This window comes from Lissotriton helveticus, chromosome 2_2, assembly GCF_964261635.1.
Source record: "Lissotriton helveticus chromosome 2_2, aLisHel1.1, whole genome shotgun sequence".
NCBI classification, from domain to species: domain Eukaryota; kingdom Metazoa; phylum Chordata; class Amphibia; order Caudata; family Salamandridae; genus Lissotriton; species Lissotriton helveticus.
This window is the reverse complement of record NC_136060.1, coordinates 397490412-397513408: the sequence shown is the minus strand read 5'-3', so window position 1 is coordinate 397513408 and position 22997 is coordinate 397490412. Positions and strand designations below refer to the sequence as shown.

At 43.5% G+C, this 22997-nt stretch overlaps 1 protein-coding gene across 3 annotated transcripts in view; it reads right to left on the bottom strand.

Moving 5' to 3' along the window:
- Positions 1-583: 583 nt before the first annotated feature.
- Positions 584-22997, bottom strand: part of FAM53A (family with sequence similarity 53 member A) — a 76804-nt gene continuing 54390 nt past the window's right edge. For all 3 annotated transcript variants that reach the window (XM_078678636.1, XM_078678637.1, XM_078678638.1), the window contains exon 5: positions 584-1730. In XM_078678636.1, coding sequence (XP_078534762.1) covers positions 1404-1730 — 327 coding nt within the window. In that variant the 3' untranslated portion in view covers positions 584-1403. The remainder of the gene's footprint in view (positions 1731-22997) is intronic.

The following is a 22997-nucleotide window of genomic DNA, read 5'->3' as shown; positions in this document are numbered from 1 at the left end:
TAAAGACACCATTCAAAATCCAGTAGAGACACTAACTGAGCTATATTTGACTATTGTATATATTTCTGGAAGATTACCCGTACTTTGTACGCTGGATTACTTCTGTGGCAACTAAAATACTCTTCAGTTCCAAAAACATTTTAAAAAAACAGATGCAATCAATGTGTAGCCAGGAGATCGGCAAATCGCCAAGTAGATTTGTATACTGTGTACCAGATAAAGATTGAATATTTCAATATATGCTCATCTTTTCAAGTTACTCAGGGAAAACAATCTCAACATTCAGTTGCTTCATTTTCATATGAACCTCATGATCTTTCAAATCACTTGACCTGTCGGAATTGCAGCTCCCGCCTTACATGGAGTATTGGGAAAATTAGTACATGTAGGATAATCCTACGTGAAAAGAAGAAAAAAAAAAAAAGAGTGGTACTATGGGTCTCCAAGACAAGGTGCACACCTCCATTAAACTAAAGAGCAACAAGTTGTTGTACTCATGGAATTCAGCTATGTAGGACTGAAATGGCTTTACATTAACATGCATAAAAACAAAACTATTATTTCGAAACAAAATCAAAACAAGTTTGCTAAGCTCATTTGCATTTTATTTATTACAATGACTAGTTTTCTCCTGCTTTGTTGACTGGATCATCTCCTGGTGAACTGATCATAAAGTCTCTTACAACAGTTCAAGTGCTCTTATACATTCGTTTAAACCACAGAAAACGGAAGGACTGAGAAGGCGGCACTTACTAAAGGATTTTAGCCCCCTAACTAGCTTACTTTGCTCAGGCTGAAAATAATTCAAGTAGTGAATTCATAGATATTAACCGGGTAGGTTAATACAACATTTGATCAAAAAGACTGAATGTGTCAAAATATTTTGTACCTATTTCTTAGTATAACAATGCAACGTAAAGGAGGCAATTAAGTAGTTTGGACCAGTAGCCAACCAAGAGTTTCAATCAATCTATTGCTTGATGCTTGCAGGTTTGAATTATAAAGTTTACCTTTCTTTTACACACGAAGCTCTTAATAAAAAAGGAACTTTTACCCGCACCAGAATCAGTGTAGAGTAGAATAGCACTTCATAGAATGCCCTTCTGAAAATTCATTTCAAAATAGAGATGCTATCTTCAGAACTGTAAAAGCCGTACAAACGCAAAATATCTTAGGCCATTTTTAATCAAAAATTACTCCTTAATGTTCAAAAATAACATTTAACCAAAATTCTTTTGTCGATGCAATGATCAACATATTAAACAGGTGATAGTCACTTCCCACCCTGCCTGAAATGTCTTCTAAAAAAAAGGCCAAGGCAGCAGATCTAGAAATCCAGAGATCTGGACTGAGTAAAGAGAAAGTCCGCCATTATATATTTCTCAGTCATTGAATGCGGAGGCTCAGTTGTTTTCAATCTGCTCAAGGTCCAAGTCTCCACAGTCAAGCGGAAAGATACCCTCTTCAATGCTCTCACAATCACTGGTGTCTTCCTCACTTTCACTCACAGCAGCTGCTTTCTTGTAATCCCTGGAGTTGTGGCCAACAGGATGTTGCCCAAGATGCCTAGCTTCTTCCAGCTGCTCCTTCATTGGACTGGAACCAGGAGTTATAATGTTCATAAGGTCGCTTGAGTCACAAGGAGATGACACTATTGTCTTCAAGTGCGGGTCGTCATCAATATCTTCCTCGTAGTCTAGGGAGCAAAGGCTTTTGGAATTTTTCAGTGTCTGCAATTAAAAAATAAAATGGTTACAATCTTCACCTTTTTATGCTTTTTCTAACAAGATAATCAGTTAAAACATTACTGCTGCCTCCTATATACCATATCGACATAGCTTTCCTGTAGTTCAATACTCGACCCCAGGATCAATAAAGACCTTTCCCTGGTTTAGTCACAGCTACTTCTGGAGAGCTCTGGTAACAATACTCAGAAACCGTGTCCTCGTGAAGTTTTGTGAATGATGGAATAGGAGTATATGGCACATGAAAGGCAGGGGATTCAGAAAGCTGAATTCCCATCAACTCCTATCCTCCCCCTCTTTACTGTGGACAGTAGAATGTTTCAAAAGACAAAACAACATTTGAAGTTGGATTAGGGAAGCTTAAAGGACTGGGACAAAATCAACCCCACATCATTGTGGTACAAAGCACGAAAAAAATGCCCAATGGCAAGGTCATTTTTTCGTGCAACCCACAAAGCAAAATTGAGAAAATGATCCACAGGATTGCAATTCTACAAACAGAGTATGGCCAAATAAGTTGCAATCTTATACCAACTAAAACCATTTAGCTGGAGAAAAAAAATGCACCAACATCATGGACTGCACTAATTCTAATTTTATATATAAATACCAACTCATAGCAAAGTTGAATTTGACCATTTACGTTTCTATTTTAATTACACCATTTTAAACAAGGTCAACTATTTCACAAAGACACAGGGATACAGACAGACATACAAGTCCATACAGCGGAACAAAGAATACAATGTCGAAGAACCTCCATGGTAAAGACTAATCCCCTCCCTTTCCTACTAACCGGCTCTAAATGACTAACTTTGGGTTCCTGATGTGTAAAATCAAACAGGCCCTCGGGTAAGCCACTTTCTAGCAGGCCAACTTTGTAACTTTAAGGCGCTGCAAATTCTCAAAAGCCATCAGTAAACTAGAAGCAACTGCAAGCCCAAAAGAACGGATTATAAAATAAAGAAGAAAGTGAGCTAAATTTGGCCAGGTACACATTTTATATATACATGTTTAAGTGTTCCCTTGCCCAAAAGTACAGAAAGCCGTTTTAGTCGATTACCACATACAGGAAAAGGCAGAGGTCAGAAATGGATGATTTTGTAGCTCCTCTAACTAAGATTTCCCTGCCTCCATGGACAATACAATAAGTTGTGCTAAAGAAGCCAAGTGCAAGTTTAGTGCCTTTATCACACCATCTAGTTGGCAGGGATGTGGTTCACGAACATGCTATGCTGTGGTTGCAAAGGAACCCATTCATCTTACCCGTTAAATTGATGAAAATTAAATGCAAGAATTAAGCGAGCCCACAGCAAGTTTGTTATTTAGCAATCACTTAGCGTGGCAACGGGCAAGTGTAGTTAACAGCAAGCTCTTGTGCCACTTGCTATAGCCCCTTTAACACTTAAAGCCCACTTCAATTTGGAATCTGTCCCCATGTATAAATAAGACTTAAGAAAAATCAAAGAAAAAAGGCTTCTGCACTTAAACAAAAGCAGCAAATTTAATAACTTCATTTTGACAATTCACCTCGCTACTAGACGCCCTAGCTAAATGCCAAATGAAAGGTTGAGACTGGGCTGTGGCTCAGCCTTTGCATTTCAGTAGCGCGTCTGAAGCATGAGGGGCTTTCCTTGTGAGCATGCACAATACCACTGTAAAAACAGATTACAAGTGTAAGAACCACGAGAAATGTCTGGAGCACCATGAAGGTACATTTCATGGACATCTGCAATACCCTAAATTGAGTCACTAAACTACACCAGGTTAAGCTTAGGGTGCAACTCCTTGCACAGTTTTGAGGGTTGCCCTTAGAAGTGTTGTGCATTTAAGGTTAACGTAGCACTAGGTATAAACTCGAGCCTGGTGTGTTTTCATGACTAGCAATTGTCTTTCATGAGTCATATCCTCGCCACAGTACCAATAGCATATTACACGTACATCTCAACAAATACACACATGAAGATGGTGAAAACACTGCGCAGGAAACTATTTTTTGGTTCATGGGCACTATTAAATTCATGCTATTACAGCACAAAAGCTGAAAGAGTGCTATAGAACCATATCACAGCCAAAGTTGAGAATCTCCCGAGTCCATGGTGCCACAGACTGCACGTTTCATTGTTTTGGCATCAGAAAATATTAGCCTATTTAATTAGATTAATTACATACTTGGTACGGTTCTGTTTGCATATCCGTTTCCCTCATCTGTACAGAATCACTGCATAAGCCACACATGCAAAGTAACTTGTAGTGGACACAAACATTCACCCCACAGGCCATCTTTGCGCTAAAGAGAATAAAACAAGCTAAAATCAACAGCAATTGGGTGAACTAACTAAGTCGCCAAAATACAAATGTCCTAGTGTTCAAGGCAGTTCTCGTCTAATGATCTACAGACATCACTAGTTGTACATGAATTACAACAAACCTCTCTTCTTACAAACATTTAGAGTAGGGGATGTCTCAGTCTACTGCCGTTATTAAAAAAAGGAAGCCCAACTCTGATCAACAAACTTAGACAAATACAAAACCCACATTCACCTAAAATGACAACAGAAAAAGGTGAACACAGAAAAAGGTGACTAACTAAGTGACAGCATTAACAGACTAAGTAAAATATTAAGAGATTTTCATAAGGCACGGATACAAAACATGAAACGAGGATTTGTTTCTAGGGAACAAAACTAGAGGGGGTCTTCTTGCCAGTGGAGACTGAGAAAAAATGCACATGGACAAAACAAAATGCTGGAGGTGAAAGAGCCACGGATCTTGGACAGAGCGTGCAGTGGAGCACATAACCCCACCATTCACCTTACCCTCATTATGCATCCGTGAAAATGACCCATCAAATAAAACTTTAAAGAAAAGTTTGGTAACTTCAGCCCAACCCCATTTACCAGAGATTCGCAAACCTACAGATCTATGGAAAAGTGCACGGGTAAAGCATGGTAAGCAGCACTCTGGTAGAATGTTGGGGACTGGACTATGGTATCAGTTCCAACCAGAACATAAACTAAAACCTTCAGAAGCGGACCTTAACTAAAGCACATGGAGGGCTTGGGGCCTAGCTCAATAGACTTGACTCCACTAAAGTGGGCCTACAGGGTCTGCACCCTTTGCCCTGCAGCGAGCTTTGATAGACCACACCGATTGGAAGAAAACATTGAAAAGGACATTGCTGCATCTTAAATACATTTTAATCTGGAGGCCAGTGGTTTTTCTTTTGTCAGCAGGTTAACCTACCAGGAAGAGGGGCTGGGGAGGTTGGGGGTGAATACGTGAACCTGCTCACCTTGACGGTTGTGAATATGTATCCAAACAGCTGAGCGAGCGGCTATTTAATCTGGACTGGAGAATGGAGCAGGTTGAGCAATGAATTAGTCAGCACCTACCTTATTTTTCTTACGTACAGTTTGCTGCGGAGAAAGGTATCGTGACTGACCTAGTGCATTCAACTACTCATGACTTATGCATAGCAAGTTGAGACTGCACTGGTGGTTAATGCACCTGTTGCCGAGACGAAGGTCTCGTATGTTTGACCGCCAACAGGGGTGGAGGGCAGAGCAGCCCATTCTTTTTTTGCTCTAAAGAATGTTTTTTACAGAAAGCCGCTCATTTCTCTGATCAATAATAGACGGAGTACCTTTGCCTTGTTGAACCTGCTATTGGCCAGATTTGACACATTAGAATGAAATGCAAACCAAGTTAAAATTATGTAAATGTATTCTCTATGCAAACATTTTGATCTCCGTATCAGAAGTCAAATACGAACAATTGCAAAGTTGTAGAAATTAAATTATATCCAAAAACTGGAGAAGTTCACAACAACAAGTAGCGCATAATAAAAATGTAAGTGGAGAAAATGTATATGACTTCACATCTGCCAGTTTCACGCCCATTCCAAACCAATGGACGAGCCCCCGCTGCTCTGGTGGATACTACATCCATTAAACCATTGTAAAAGCATGCCTATATTCAAGTTAGGTGGGGCACGTTCACTTCATTTCAGGCTTGTTCGCCTCAAATAAAGAATTCAAGAAACATCTGTCGGCCGCTTTTCTGGGCCGGGGGATTAAGTGCATCACGCAGTTTCATACAGTGTCAAAACGCAGCTGTCTTCATTCATCCGTTATTTTCACAGCGAATCGGACTGGCATTTATGGTTCCGTGCCAAAGAGCACACAAGCCGGCCTGGGGGCTTCCAGTGGGGGCGTGCCGTGGGTAATTCAACGTGCGACTTTCCAGGGACGCAAAGAAGATTTGTCACTGCAAACATTTCAGCAGGTGAACAATGTGTGCAAAGAAGCGACGGCGTCCTTTGCTTCAGTCACCTAAACCACACATCCCGCCACCGCGGCCTGCCTCAGCCCTGATAAGCATGGAGGAGCAGGGAACACAGCCTCACTTCATTAAATGGCATTTTGGGCCCAATCGTGCATTGTGATGGCCTCGGCCGTTCCACATGGAGGCAGAGCGGCAGATGCCCACCTCGCCCGCCACCTCGCCAAAGTTTCATTCACTGGTCCAGGAAAAAACCGGGCCTTGGAGCGCCCATTCACTGCTAAGTACCCCCAGCCTGTTCCCTCCTGTCACAGGACAAAGTGCTGGCTTGTCTGCAGCTCACTTTTGATGCTCCATTATCATCCCGAGCCACGCCCCCGCCGCCCCCTTCCCCTCTTCCCAAGCCTGCTGGAATTTGAACTTTAAAATGGATGCTCGCCGGGTGACAAAGGATGAAAAGGGGACCTTTGATTGTTGAAGCGTCGCTGAAGAGGAAGGGGCCAGGCCCCAGCCCGGCGGGGTCGCGGTCCCCGCCAGTGGCCCGCTCCGGCCTGCGGCTCGCTTATTCAAGCTCGCCGGGCCCATGTACTCCCGGAGCGCGTGAATCTCTGGGGTTTCTCCTCACGGCATTAAACTGATCCCTTGAATGGCAGGGCAAGGCCGAAGCCTGGAGCAGCGCCAAGGAGCCGCCAGCAGCATGGCCTTAATTCATGCCTTATTGATTGCTGGCAAGATTTACAGTCCATGGCATTATTTCGACAGGGGGGGGGATGATTCCGAGTTATTAGGTTATTTTCAGCGACAGTCTTTTTGCACATGAAGGGGGCTTTTGTTTCAAGTTTTGGAAGTGCCGACGGCTTATGCGCCACCCAAAAAAGTAGAGTTGCTGCATATTCGCAATATTTATGGTGTACACTCCGAGAAGACCCCGCTTTCTCTCACCAGACCATCAGTGAATACTTTCCTACTGAAACGAACACAAACTGCTGCCTAAGAGAGCAGTGCAGGCCCCACACAAAGGATCTCGACAGAAGTAGCAAATGCTCATTAAACGCGCAACGCCTCCCGAAAAATGCACACTTGTGATTTGTGAGGAAGATGCGTGCCAACTTTCAACTTCATTAAGCCCATAGACCAGTCTGTAGCCGGTAGGTTTGTCGGGCCACAGGGCCTTTGTGGAAGGGGGCGAGGGATGCAGATGCGGGAGGGAGCAGCTGCTTGCAGGCGCCCTGCCCACGAGGGGAGGAGAGATGTGCCTCAAACTTCAGCTGCCACCCGGGCAGGCGGCTCAAAGCGCCACCAAATGACTCTTCAATTTAAGGGCTTTGTGCTCCTGCCATGGGAGATTGCACCGGGGGCCGCCTCCGCAGGACAAGGTGTGTAAGGCTTAACGGCAGCTGCTGCTGCCTTGAATTGGATTCAAGGAATGTCCCAGCCACAGTGATTAGCTGGGCTTGTGTAATCTAAACTCAAAGCCGGGGCATACAAATCTCGGATTCATGGCCACGAACACGTCTGCCCATCACATCTCTGCCCGTGGGCCCTAGACGAACAGTGGAAACTCTGCCTAGTTCTGCAATCTTTCAGCTGTCAAACTTGGCCAAATAACTCAGTGCAACTGGGTCGGAATAAAGCAAGCGATTGGTCTTTAAGAGCACATCCTAATGATGCCAGTTGAGCACTAGATATACATAACCAGTAGGTGCAACAGGAAGGGCTTTTTCTGCTGTACAGTGTATTGGCTGGAAGTGTGCACACGAATAAGGTGACAACTGAAAAGGTTGGGACAACTTTCACAAGTGACCTTTGTAGCTAAACAAACATATCACAGATCTGCAAACGCAGAAGACAGATCCTAAAAAGGTCACGCAGTAGGATGCCAGACGTTACACAGAGAAAAGCATTTTGAGAGCAGGTCAAAATGAAAGCAGTCATTGGGCAGAAGCGCAGCTGACACCTGGGCATGGCATTATGGAAACCGAATTCAAATGTCAACACGATTAGGAATTTCTATTTATTTTTATTTTGAGTAATAGTGTACAACCCAAGCCACAGAGCGACGCATGCTTTCATAGTCTGACATCACGGAAATAAGCAGCACTAGACAGTAACATGGTAATTGAGTTTAAGTCACCAAGTCAGCCATTTTGTAGACTGCAGTGTGACCAGGTAGACAGCAGGCAATCAACAGCCAATAGTCCTTACAGCTCATTGTAAACTGCTTTCTCTAGCCACATCACTTGAGGTCCAGTCAAACTTACAGGTTGCTGGAGTCTTATTTTAAATACAACAAAGCCAAAAAACACCAGTTCTTCAAATGGGAAACCATGCTTGCTGAGCCACAATCATGGGGACATTTATTTTACCCAACAGATATGTTCTCGTGTTCATATATCCAGGAATGGTGACAGCCATAGAGTCAGTATGGACATATAGTGGGACATGCTTAATGTAAAGGACTGCTAAAGAGGTTTGGCAGGCCAGGTAGACTCCACCTTTCTGAATGTGTAGTAACAGCAGTAGCTGTGGATGCTAATACAGGTCAACATTGGAGATGCAAGCACCAAAATAACAATGAATCCCCCGCTCCCACCCCCAAAAATAAATAAATAAATAAAAAATCGGGAATTGACAGCTACTAATATTTCAATTGTAGGGCCACCTTTCCCTACCAAGCCTTAGTACCACAACTACAGACAGGGCACCTGCTAGAGTGCACTGCAATTGGTTGAGAGGCTCCACCAAAGTAGTGTGTGATGGTGCCGGTCTTTACTAGGCATGTGTAGCAAAGTGCCTCTTTTGACATGGGTAGCCCCCACTTTATGCCTGGAGTAGGATGTGATTTCGAATTGAAAGTGCACTGGGTCCCTGCCAACCAGTGCCAGATCTCTTCCCTAAAACTTAGTCTGCTGGCACAACTTCAGCAACCCCTGTAATTATCCAGTAAATGGTACCTGGGGCATTGATACTTAAGAGGGTTCTCTGGGACTGCAGCACCAACTATGCCACCCCAGAGACCCATTACTAAGATCATGCAAACTGCCATTGCAGGCAGTGTGTCTTGGTACAGAGGTAACCAAAGAGTCAACATGGTACACAGCTCCAGTGTCCCATGCCCACCTACAGTGAATGAGGTATAGTTAAGTCACCCCTACTGCAGCACCTGCCAGCCCCAAGGCAGGGTGCAGTATATCCCATATGTGGACATATCTGCATGGGCAGATAGGACCCTACAATATCAAAGAATGGCCTTGATATTCTAAGGGCACACAGAAGCCATAGAGAGTACATGGGCTGGATATTTGTCATCACGAGTTTCCTAGCTCCATGATGGCTTCACTGTACCCGAAGATGTTTGGTACCAAACATCTCAGCTTAATAAATTCTCACTGATGCCAGTGTTAGATTTTTTAATAAATGCACACAGGAGACCCCTTCGAAATGAGACCCAGGCAGCTCCAGATAGTGGAGGATGTTAACCCTCCTTTCCTGCTCCACATTTGGCAAGAGGACAGGTGGGTACGCATTCAGCCAGCACCAGCACTAAGGTGGGACAGGTGATGTGGAGCCCACTTTTCCTTTCCCTCCATCTTAGTTTGTAAGGTAATTAGCCAATTAGGGTCAGGATAGTGCCCCTTCTACAGGAAGACACCCTAAAGGTAGGTAGACCATTGGCTACTATCGGTAACCCCCTTTAACGCCTCTAAATTTAGTATTTAGGAGGCATGTCTGGACCCTGAACTTAGATTCAATTGACACTGAGCAGAAAAGGACAAAGAACAGCTGCAGACCAGAGGACTGAAGAAATGGTCAAACCATGCCAGCTGCCTTAAGGATTCAGCAATTGTGGTGTGCTGTCTTGTCCTGCAACGGAGGATTTCAAGAACCCGAGAGCTCCTCCAGCCTTTTACAAATTGCCAAAGAACTCCCTAGGAGTGAAGGTACCGCTCCCCTGCAGGAGCAGGAACCCCACCGCATAAATCAGATTTTGCCAACTTGCCGATTCCTGGTGACAGAAACCGCATCCAAACCAAAAGTGGTATTCCAGCTCTGGAGGATCAAATCTGTCTCCCCTCCAAGTGTGGAGACACAAGGAGCCGTGCTGCACCAATATTCGGGGTACTGGAGCCCTGCAGCATTCACTGAGACAGAGTCCAAACCGGACTCCAACTGTTAAGGAAGCTAGCACCCATCGAGATTCGAGACCCACTTTGCGAGTGGTCCAGCTGTACCGGAAGCACCTCTCCGAGCTGCCAGCTCCTGACCGCGAGAACATCTTGACGCACACTGGTCGGCAGACCTATCTGGTCTGCACCTCGCCGGCCTTGGTAACTACTATCCAGCCGTGGTCCTAAAGCACTTGTGACCTGCTCCTTATAGTGGGACCCCTTGGACTTTCCTTTCAGTCCCTTTGTGCAGTGGGTTTTCCAGTGCCCCCATTCTTCAAGGCGCACAAGCGAAAAACAACCTCAGCATCCTTATCCGCAGGAAGAACATTGGGCCTGGCCTTGCCACTTACCTAAATGCCAAAGGTGAACCTGGAAATGCATTCTTCTATTCTCTCCCATTGACTTCAATAGTGCAGACCTGCGCACAAAAGTGGCTTTGCAAAATTGAAAAATTTGCATCTAAAAGTACTTACTATATAACAATGTTCTTGGTCTAATAAGTCCCAAAAAAAAAAAAAACGCTTAGCACTACCCTCGATTAAAACGAACTGAACGCCCAAACTACCACAAACTGAGTTTTAGTATTAACTACTTTTGTCTTTGTATATTAAGCTGTCTCCCTGGACTCTACACAAGGTACTTCGTTTTGGTGCACTATTTAGAGAGCCAGGTTCCTACAGCATGGAGGTATAAACAAGATGCCAGACCTGGACCCACAGCTCGGTGGTTAGGGAGTATGTGATAACCAGTTAATCGCCACAAAAATCATACTAACCCAATAAACTAGGTACTGGACAGCAGGGGAGCATAGAGTCCAGAAATGTTCCACATACTTCAGTGTATGACTGCCTGGTCGTTTAGGAATCAACCCAAGCACCTCAGGAGTTAGTACTCTAATAAGTAAAGATAAATAGAGATCCCGTGCACGGTAAATGAGAAGCCGGATCAAGAAAACATGGGAACACGGGTCAAAGAACATAACCCAACCAACACTGGACATCTGATACCCATGTCCTAAATGAAGGACCTAACATTTGACCTAGCTTAGGAGACGGAGGAACACGATTATATGCTAAACCAGTGCCAAGAATGCTTACATTCGAGACAAGAGCTACCACAATGCAGTTAGAAGAGAAGGTCCATGTGAGCAGAACTAGTTAGTTACAGTTGGACAGCCACCATGATTCTAGATGAAAAGACTGACGAAAGACCTGAATTGCCAGTGGAAGCCACTACACAACTGAAGCACACATTCCGCACAGGTTAGGCTGGAAGATCACAACTCCTCTCACCCATCATTTCCAAGAACTGCCACCTTTCTCCAAAACAGTTCATAAAATACATGTTTCCAGCTGGAAACATCCGTAATTAGATGCATCATAATTGTGGACCGTAACTGGCAAATGCAGTCAATAGAGGTACTTTGTACCATAACGTGCCACATATACACTAAGTTTTACCTTTTTTTTCATCTTTTTTTATAAGTGGACTCTTTGCAGCTGGGAATTACCCACTGCAGACTACATACAGCTGGACTGCCAAGCACCTTTTGTAGAAAAGCATGAGTAAAATACTAGAGGTCACATATTAAGCTCATGAAGCCGATCACAAGTGCCTTATATTGCGCAGGCAATGCACAGAAAGAAGCCTTAAAATTATCGAGCGAGTCCGGCAATCGTTGGCATAAGTCTTTCCAAAGCATCCGTTCCAGCCTGGGCAGTTTTCACAAATATTTCACGCATATTACTGTTCACATATAGCTCAGCACGCCTCCTCTGCACACAAGCTGACTATTAAAATGAGAACTGGCACAAAGGGTGAGGGAAGAAAAGAGCATGAAAAGAAAATCCTGAAAAATCAGGCAGCGTTGAATAGGGCCGTTAAGCCACAGAACACCTGCCACCCCATGTCAGTCATGCAGCATGTCTCTAAACACTTGTCTATTCAGCAGAAATATCTAAATTCTGAAATATGCACCAGTGCGAGAGATTTTTGTTTAGCACTTTCACTCCTCACTCAGCGTGGAGCCTCTAAATATGTAACTTTTGCAGACAAAGAAGGGCAAAATCAACTTTAAATTAAGTAATGCCCACAAGAATACCTACTGCCAAGTTCCTTGAGAATGAGGATGCAGTAGGACTCCACAGGGAAGCGGGATGACCCAGTGGTTCGTTAAGTGAGATGGTATAGAACCTGTTTCGATATAAATGCTTGATATTATGGAAAGCAATAGTATGTGAACATGATTTACTTGTAATAACCATTGAACCATCAGTCTCTCAGCCTCACATAAGTGTAGTCGTTTCTGGTTTTGGGGAAGTTGAACTACTAGTACATGCTGCGATAAAAATCAATTTCAACGCCAAAGACCATCTCTGCAGTGTAAATAAAGAAATACCCGGCTGCAGGATCAGTCTAGGATAGATAAAAGTGGAGGCTGGGCTGTGTACAGCAATGGATACACCAAACAGGTATTGCCTCAAAGCAGTCAAGTCAGATTTTTTTCTCCTACAACAGGAGGTCTACATTGTCATTTACTCTGTGCTTTGCACAGACCAAATGTGAACTTCAGGCTCCAACACTATGCAGACTGAAACCATGGGCCTGCGAGCTGGACACAAACCGGATTCCACCTTAAGACAAAATGCCAGAAACCCGCCTAGCACAAACTAACCTACTGAAAGCACCAGGAGACAAGATAGGACCACTATGGATCATAATTTCGCTTCACTGATAACCAAGCGTTTCTTTATTCCACTGATGGCTACAACCTCACTATGCCAAGAACTTCTTTAGGACACGCTGTCTCAGGGTATATAAAAGTTCACTTAAGTCTGTACCCTGTAACTCACTCCTATGCAAGTGCTCTAACCAGGAAAAAGAAATACAAGCAACATACAAAGAAAACAAGCATTGTTAAGAAGTCTAGCCCTGGCAAGGTAGTGCGATTTTCGTTACTTACTGCTGTTTGAGCTATAAAAGTTGCAACTCTTCAGACAAATTAATTTCTGCTTTATTATATTTTTGCATTTGAAGTGTTTGAAAAATGCAAAGATAGGCTTGGAATCCATGACAAAAGAACAACTTAAAAAAAAAAATGTAGTTTGCGGTCCTTGGGAAAACAGATCTACTTGCTGAAAGCTGCCATTTAAGAAGGTGCCTTCCAAAATAATCACTTCAGCGCTGCTGTGCATCATAAGCCAACCAGCCCCATTAAATCGAGAAATATAGGTCCACAAGTTTGTATACATTTTAAAATTACTCCAGTTCATTTGCGTAAGCCTGCAAATAACTTGTTCAAAGTTGGAGGTACTGGCACAAACACCACTAACATTCTAACAGGGCATTGAGCCCGTGACTGGTGGAAGCGAAGGATGGCATGAGGTTTGTAGCCCAAAGCAATGCATACTTTGAAATGTGGCAAAAGATTCATGAAGGTCAATCTGGTCAAAACAGTTTACTCGACAATCCATTGCTCCAACTGTAGCAAGAAGAACTACTCCAGTGGGCAATTTTTGGCCAACACGTTTGGATAGTAAGAAACTGACCACATTTGGCTGCATTCAGTTAAACAATTCGAACTCTCCTAAATTATCAAAAAGAACTATGTAAACTTAAGTTACAAAAAGTTCGAAATCGATCTCCAGGCATTGACATATTCATTTATCTATGCCTTTCAAAAAAAAGGAGGGATATTAAAATGAACATCATTGACGTGACAAATGGGGCATTTCCCCCAATAGCTTGGTGTGGTATGCATTGCTGAGTTTGGCATAAGCAATTGAAAATGGCCTAATGATACTTCTGGGGAGATGGGGAGATTACTCGCTCCGCAGTGGGCTAGGCAGTGCCCATTCTTTTGGTCCTTACATCTTTTTTGTTAACTTGGCATACACGCTTGCACAAGTTTGCAAGAGAAAGGAGCCCCCGTAGGGTGTTTAAGAGAGCCACTACCACATCCACTTCAAAACCTCAAACCATGTTCACACACGCTGAAGGTTAGAATTAACTCCATGTACGTGCCACATTATAAAAGGATGTGATCGACTTAAAGTTTGGGAGGTAATTCTCCACTCCAATTTATACATTTCAGAAGCACATTGGGTTAAATATCCAGAAATACTTATTAAAATGGAACCTGACCAGTTCTACTGCTAAACACTTAATACATGGCAAGAAAATCTTGCTTGCAAACACAGGTTGATAACACCAGTTCTCATCAATTAGAGTAGGGTTCACCCCAATGTATTTCTGCATGGGGGGTGAGGGGGGTCTTCGTTTATGATAAATAGAAACTGATCAGAAGTCTGATAAAGCAGGGTGTTCTAACATGACTTGATGTGTGCTCAGTTCTGTGCACACATCTGCACCCATACTGTAGGAAGCTAGTATACCAGCCCTTTTTCCAGAACGTTTGAGCAGTGCTCTTTATAACAAGTCTGCATTCCAACTTACCTGTAGGTGATATAGGGGGTATTTATGACGTCCTGGTGAATATGCATTAAGTAAGAACAAAATCATGACTTGCACAATACATTTCCTGGCACCCATTAACAAAAAGTGCCAAACTCTTTCAGACTGAAATTCCATGAAGCAAGCGCATGCCAATTTGGTGACCGCCCCAGAGTATCAAAGATAAACAAAGACTATGTCCAAATTTGGCACATGCAAATATTTTCATTTAAAAAAAATATTTGTATTAGAAATTTTTATGGGCACACGTATGGCATTACACAGAATACACAAAATACAAATACATATGTTAATCAGATGCTAAAAAAACAGAAATTCTATATACCATTATAAAGCACTTGCATCCGTTTATCCCACAAAAAATAACTACAAGTTTTAGATCAATTATGACTTTCATTTATCCTTTCTTTCCATCGATGAACTGGTTCCCATATTTTCCTTCCCAACCTCCTTGCCCTTCTTCCTTTCCTAGCATAAATGCCTTTCTAAATTAAAAGTCCCCAATAACAGGGCAATCCATTGTTGAGTTACTGGAGGTATTTTATCCAGCCAGGCTCTGGCGATCAGCAATCTATACACCGCCATTGCTGCAAACAGAAATTCACAATATTCACCATCAAACCCTCTGACCCCTAACATAATTACAGTTGGTGTTATCACATCCAACCCAAGTGTGCGACCCATAAATTCTTCAATACCTTTCAGCAATGTTCTTAATTGAGGATATAACGCAAAAATATGTATACTATCAGCTGCTGGAGTACTGCAACGAGGACCGGTAGTCCCTGTAGTACCACCCCACTGCACAATGCGATCCGGTGTACGGTAAAGTTGATATAAAGTTTTATAATGTTGAGATTGAAGCGGGGCAGAACAGAGAACGGAGCATCCTAATTCCAGCGAGTCCGAGAAATATCGGCCCTGTATTCCTAATTTCCCTGCCCATTTATTTTCATATTTTTCAATATCGTCTAGCTTCAACTCTACCAAGATGGCATAAAAACGACGAATAGAACACACCCGCCTTGTTCTATAGCTTCCAGAATATTATTTTTTGCATAACCAGCCTCTCCCCCTTTTTTCCTACTGAGAAAACTCCTGACCTGCAGATACTTAAAGAAGCTCTGCCTAGCAATATTAAACTTTGCCATCAGGTCGGAAAATTGCAATAGCTTTTCATCTGGGCCCAACAGATCCCCTATTTTTATAATTCCTTTTCTAGCCCATTCTGCCATAGTAACATCAGCAAAAATTAAAGGATTGAAGGTGGGAGGGTTTTATTCCTGTAAAGTCTAGTGTATCTATTAAACCTACCCAACCCACATTTTTTAGCTACAGCTGCCTAGATGTTATGCGCCGTTAAAACAGTCTTAAATCGAGTACGTTTATAATATGAAGAATCGGCGCAACTTAGGAAAGCATTCGCTGTTTCAGAACCCAGTACAATGGAATACACCATGGTCGAAAAGGCATTAACATTCAAATCCGCTCTGCTTGCACCGATCAGACCCTGCATATATTGAAGAGCCGAAGCCCAATAATATAATCTAAAATCTGGGACCTCCCAACCCCCCCTAACCCTCGGTAAAGTCAGGAATTTATAAGCCCGCCTGGTCTTCCCATGAGTCCAAATAAACTTATTCAAAATTGACTCAAGCTTATTAAACCAAGACGACTCAAACATTAGGGGTATTGTTCTGAAAAGATAAAGAAACTTAGGGAGTATAAGCATTTTAATCACGTTGGTACGACCCACCAATGAAAGTCTGAGGTTGTTTATCCTAACCAAATCTAAGCTTACTTTTCTCAATAAGGGGGACATATTCCGTTCTACCACTGTCTCCAGGTTAGCTGATATTTCAACCCCTAAATAAACTGCTGCCGAAACCACTCGATTATCATCACAGCATACCATTGAATTCTTAATGATTTGTGTTTTGGCGCTATTGAGCCTATAACCAGAGATTATGCCAAATTTTTGGGCCTCTTGTTCAATTTCTCCAATTGCCATAGATGGGTCCGGAGTAATTATAGCAACGTCATCTGCGTATGCCAACACATTAATTTCTAAACCATTCGAACAAAGGGGGGGAATTCTAGGATTAAAATTGAGGTAACGTAAATAAGGATCCATATAAAGTGCGAAAAGAAGTGGAGAACTCGGACAACCTTGCCTTGTCCCTCTTTTTATCTGTACCGCAGCTGTGAGTTCTCGATTAATTTTAATTCTAGCCGTTGGTGCTTTATATAAAACCTGGATTGCTCTAATATAGCCTTCACCAAAACCATAGTGTCTCAGTAACTCCCACAGATACCCCCAGGCGACCCTGTCGAAAGCCTTCTCAGCATCAAGAAATAGAGCTGCAACAGGGCCGCCCGAAACCTCCATAGCATCGAAGGAAGTAATCACTGTTCTAACATGTTCCGTAGTGCCCTTCCCTGGGATAAACCCATGTTGGACTGGGGAAAGTAACTTCTCTATAACAGCTGCCAATCTTGTTGCCAAAATTTTCGAATATAGCTTCACATCCGCATTCATTAGAATTATAGGTCTATACGACCCAGGGGCTGTGGAGGGTTTGCCTTTTTTCAAGATGACTGATTTCAGTGCCTCCCCATGAATTTGGAATCGAAACCTCCCTCTGAGCTTGAGTAAGCATGTCCATTAACTCCAGCCTGAGAGCCGCGAAGAATGTTTTATAGAACTCCACAGGGATCAGATCTGGGCCTGCAGCCTTTGATGATGGAAGGTCTAATAGGGCTGATGTCAATTCTTCAAATGTAATAGTAAAATCCAATGTTTCCCTTTCCGCTACCTCTAACTCATTAAATTGGATATTTCCTAAATAATCCCTGATTTTATCACCACACTCCTCAATTTCCACATCATATAGCTCTGAATAATATTTCCTAAACTCTTCTCTTATCTGCAGGGTTAGAAATCAAATTGCCTAATCCATCTTTCATATTCTTAATATCTCCTGCAGCGATCTTCTGTCTCGTTCTAACGGCAAGAATATGCCCCACTCTCTCGCTCAGCTCGCAAGCCTGTTCTTTCTTTGCCAAGTAGTTTGCTGCTGTTTTATTAGCAATATTTTCAGCTATTCCAGCCTTTAATACCATAATTTCCAACAGCTGTTGATCCAAGGAGCTTCCATTCAAAATTAACCTGCCCAGCTCCTCCTCTGCAGCTAAAAGAGAATTGACTTGTTGTTCTACCCTCTCTTTCCGCTTTCTGCCTAAATGTTGTAAAGCTAAGCGTCTCTCCCCTTATCCCTGCTTTAAATGCATCCCAAGCATTACCCCTGCTTGTACTCCCCTTATTAATACTCCCGAACTCTCTAATCCACCTATCCATATGTTTACAATATCCCTCATCTTTTAAAAGAGCTCTCTCGAATGTCCACCTATATACCTTCCTTACTATCCCGCTTAGACTAACTGTCAAGATTAGGGGATTGTGGTCTGAAACCAAGCGGGGTAGTTTCCTAACCTGTGAACTTGAGAGCAGGGAATTGGAGATTAGAAAGTAATCCAACCTTACCATTATTCTATGGGGGGCAGACAAAAAAGTATCGCCATCTGCCTGAGGATAAAGATTAGCCCAAACGTCAGACATAGCATTATGTAATGCCATATCTACTATTGCCCTATGCACCCTCTTCTTACGCCCGCTATACCCATGCCCAACTTGCAACTCCACACCAGAAGAACGGTTGATATTAAAATCCCCACAGCATACAATGGGTTCGGACCAGGTTGGTAGCTCTTGATCCAAGAAGTGAAATATATCGGGATCATCGCCCGTTGAGCCATACACAGAAACCAATGTAAACCTAGCTCCTCTAAAACTTACCTCTATTATAACCCACCTCCCCCATATATCTTCTTTTTTCCTAGAAACTATACATTCCCAACCTCTCCCTAGTATAGCTACTCCGCGGGTCTTTGAACCTTGTTTTGTATATGCTAATACTTTAAAACCCAATTGTTCTAACAAATATCCCTTTCCTCCCTCCACATGGGTTTCCTGCAGGCAGATCTGGACACATTGATTTACAAAATGCTGATACGCGTAATCTTTTCTGAAGGTCATTAAGGCCACAGACATTCATTGACATAATTCGACAAGCCATTAAAAAACATCTAGAATTGGTACCAACTCTTTATTCCATTTCTCAACTTCTTCCCTTACTTCCCCCTTCCACCAAATGAGCAAGTCCTGTAACTGTTTCTGTAACTGTTTCATAATGTAACTGTGTGCAACGTGTGCCATTTTCTCCCCCCCTGCCTCTCCCCTCCCCCTCCCTGAACCCCCCCACTCTACCCCACCCTCCCCTACAGGCAAATAGGTCACCCATGACCTATATGTGGACGCTAGGGAAGCAGCTGTCGCCACCCCTCCCCACCACCATTCAGGCTCCCAGAGAGAGACCCCCCTTAACTGTTACTCCTTGTTCCCCAAAACTTCCACCATATATGCCTTCGCTTTAATTTCCGAAAAAAACATTTTAAACTGGCCTTTGGTAACTATTTTCAATTTAGCAGGGTACAACAAATAAACCTCGGAGCCCAAGGCCTGAATGTGGGAAATCAACTGCCTCAGTCTCCATCTGCGCTCGACTGTAGTATGGCAGAAATCTGGCCTTGCAAAAAAGGTTACATTGTTGAATGTACGTCTAGACTCTGGTTCAGCCTTATCCAATAGGAGTTGTCTCAATAAAAAATTCCCAACATAAATCAACAATGCCCTCGGACGCCCCTCTTGACCCCTTTTAACTACAAACGGAAAACGGTGGGCCCTTAGAATCTCCCGTCTCCCACTGCCAGGTTGCTAATTCGGGAAAAGCCCCTTTTAGGAGACTAACAACAAACATTCTGGGGTCCTCCCCTTCAAGTCCTTCTGCCACGCCTAACAGTCTAATATTATTGCGGCGCTGTCTGTTTTCGTAGTCCTCCAGCTTCCAATTGACATCTTCTGCCACCTTTTGACGCTCTTGTTTGTACGTTCAGTTCTCTCAGCTCATCTTCTACTTTACCAGTTCTTTCCTCCACATGTGTAACCCTCTCCACCACCTCGTCCTGCCTTTTGCTTATTTTCCTTAATTTATTCTGGATTTTCCTCGACTCCTGTCTTGCTCTTCTACTTTCCCCCCTAGCCTCGGATTGCATTAGTTTCAGTGTATTAAATAGTAAATCGAGCGTGACCGGAGGTTGGGGTGACTGTGCTGGACCTTGATTGCCAGTCAACGTAGCAGGACTGTCTTGCTCCATAAAAGATAGGGTAGTAGTAGAGTAATCCCAGACTAGCTTTTTAGTAGGGTCAGTAGTGCTACCTGTTGTAGAGGGCTTTCTTTTAGAAAACTACTGCCTGTATCTATACCAGTGGACTCATCTGTGCTGATTTCATCTGAGGGCAAGGACTGAGACTGAGAGTCATCATTAACAGAATAGAATTTATCTGGGGAGGCAGCACCATTGCCAATACCCACTTCGGCAGAGGCAGAAGCAGAAGACTTCTCCTAATTTAGTGAATCCACTTTCCAAGTCCATAATTTCTGCCCAGTCTGAGGTACTAGGTTCAACCACTAATTGCACAGTACATGTTGCCCCTGCTCCTCCCTCAGAAGACATCCGTGATTGCAATTCTGACCCTACAGCAGGCACAGCTATACTCCCGTTTTCATCAGGCAACTCGGTACACATTGCAAGGCTGTCTATCAAATCTCTACTCACACTTTCCTTCTCAGTCAGCTTCTTGCCTGGTTTGTCCGTTTTAGCTAACCCAGCCCGATTTGCCTCCAAATCCGACTCAGATGCTAGCTCTGACCTCTTTGCTGCAGCCGTAGCAGGCATTGACTGCGCCAGCTTCGTTTCCGATGGTCTTTCAGGCTGCCTAGCAACCACCGCTCCGGCTCCGGTGTCAGAGGCGTCCATGGCGGCATTACGAGCATTTCCCACAGCCAAAGTTCCGGCAACGCTACTATGTACACCGCTGCCTGCAGGTACGTTAACAAAGCTCTCTGTAACCGTGGGTTGGCGCAAAGCACCTTCCTTTGTCTTTAATTTATTGATATTCCCTGGCTCCTTCAGGGGAACAGCGGCATCAGGGCCGTTTTTCTTTACCAATAATTTTTTATAGCCAGCGGCCCCTTTCTGTGAGGCACTTGAAGAAAGGTTTCTCGAGTCCGCTTTACTTTCCGCTTTACTTTTTTCTTTGGAGACGGATCCTCTCTGGGCATCGGCATCGGTGTCTTTAGCCCCCCCCCTTGCCATCTTTTGCTTCGTTCCCTCTCTGCGGACGGGGAAGCATCCCAAACCAGGTTCTCAAAATCAACCTGGCAGCTCCAGCTAATTTCCTCCGTAAATGAGAGAACGCTTGGATTAAGATTCCTCTTCGCCTTCCGGTACTCCTATGTCGGTCTTGCAGTCCCTGAGATTTTTGTAATAGCCAGACACAGCACCGTACAAGGGGGGCTCAACCATCGGAAAAACACGGTGGTGGAGAGGAGGAGAGAGTGCGACTCACTCACTGCAAACCACTAGCGGCCATCTTGCCCCTACCCAGTACACCTGCAAATATTTTCATAAAGCAACAGTCACACAACCACATTTGAAACGAATATCTTGATGGCAAATAAAATTCTCAGGCATGAATTAACTCCTGGTTAAGGAAATATATCAAATGAAAGGTAAGTCAACAATAAAGCGCAACCTTCATGAATTCGATATTACGAAGCAAATGAATGAAGTATATGAAAGACGACAACAGATTATATTGGTACCTCTACCTTGACATCTTACCAGTTTGATTTTACATAAAGTAGGTTAAACGGGACAAACACCCCAGTTTGGAAAAGGGATTTAGGTGGTACGAGTGGAAGCTTGATGGTGAAGTAAAAACTGGTCTGTCATAGACTTCCACCCCCAAGATAATGGACTGTCAAGAATAAAGTTGTTTAATCAACCCACAGCTACAACTTAGAAACATGTTAATAGTGTCAAAGCTATGCTATCCATGGTCTTTACAAGCCATCCCCACTTTTCTCCATCACAACTTATTGCCCAACAGGACACAATAGGAACCAACTCAGTTGCTGGAAACTTCGTTTTTATATTTAATAATGTTGATACCTTAAAGAGTGCCAATACTCGGCATATCTTTGCAACTGACAAATAGACTTAAAAGCAATCGGTAAAGAAATAAGGCATACCAAGAAATGGTTTTTACGAATCACTTTAAATCGACAAGGAACTAATACGAAACTTTACTACAATGGCTATTTGCGACTGAATGATTCAAATTTGAGTTTGTATCAGCTGGGCTATTAAAGTAGCTATTGAAATACAAAAATACAATCCATTCGACGAGCCGAATAGTTGACGAATCTAGTGCACCTCAATCCAAGTGGGTTGCGGTCTGTTAAAACCACTGCATAAACCTTTACCAGCTTTGGGGTAAGTGAGACCACTCTAAGTATACAGCTTTCTCTGGATTTACTGTATTAGAAGGGAATGTATTACCCTATTTCGTGAGGAAAACTGCTCAGCACAATAACGAATAGTTTTCTTACCTGTCGGTGTAGTTTTGCAGCTTGAAGATCTTTCTGGATTCACTATGCTGTGCATTATTCCGCGGTCTTGTGGTTGGGTCCGGATTCGTAGTCTTTTCTTTGTTTTTTTTTTTTTTTTCCTTGCCCAGGTGGGCGTCGGCGTCACACCCCCTTTTGGGTGTATTTCCGGTGACGTCGGCATGCTTCCTGCGGAAGCTCCCACTCTTGGGCGCCATCTTCGGGTTCTTTTTTTCCGTGTTTCTTTCGTTTCCGAAGTAATGGCAATGTTCATCTTAGTTTGTATTTACCGCTTTGTACTTTCAAAGTCTATTCTTTAGTTAACCACCTCTTCTCTCTCCAGCCTCATCTTTCTGGCGGAGGTGGGTGGGTTCGCTAGTGAATCCAGAAAGATCTTCAAGCTGCAAAACTACACCGACAGGTAAGAAAACTATTCGTTTTGCAGCGTGAATCTTTCTGGATTCACTATGCTGTGCATAGATTTTGTAGCGGTTTCTCATCTCTGTGGCGGCTGGGTGGAAGATGAGCGTTGGGTGTTGAATATGTGCTGTAGCACCTTCTGTCCCACTTGAGCTTCCTTGTTCATTTGTATGTCCACACAGTAGTGCTTCGTGAACGTGTGCACCGAAGCCCATGTTGCCGCCAGGCATATGTCCTCTATGGGTGTGTTAGCCAGGAAGGCTATTGTAGCGCCCTTCTTCCTGGTGGAGTGGGCACGCGTCCCCTCAGCCAGTTCCTGTCCTGCCCGTTTGTGG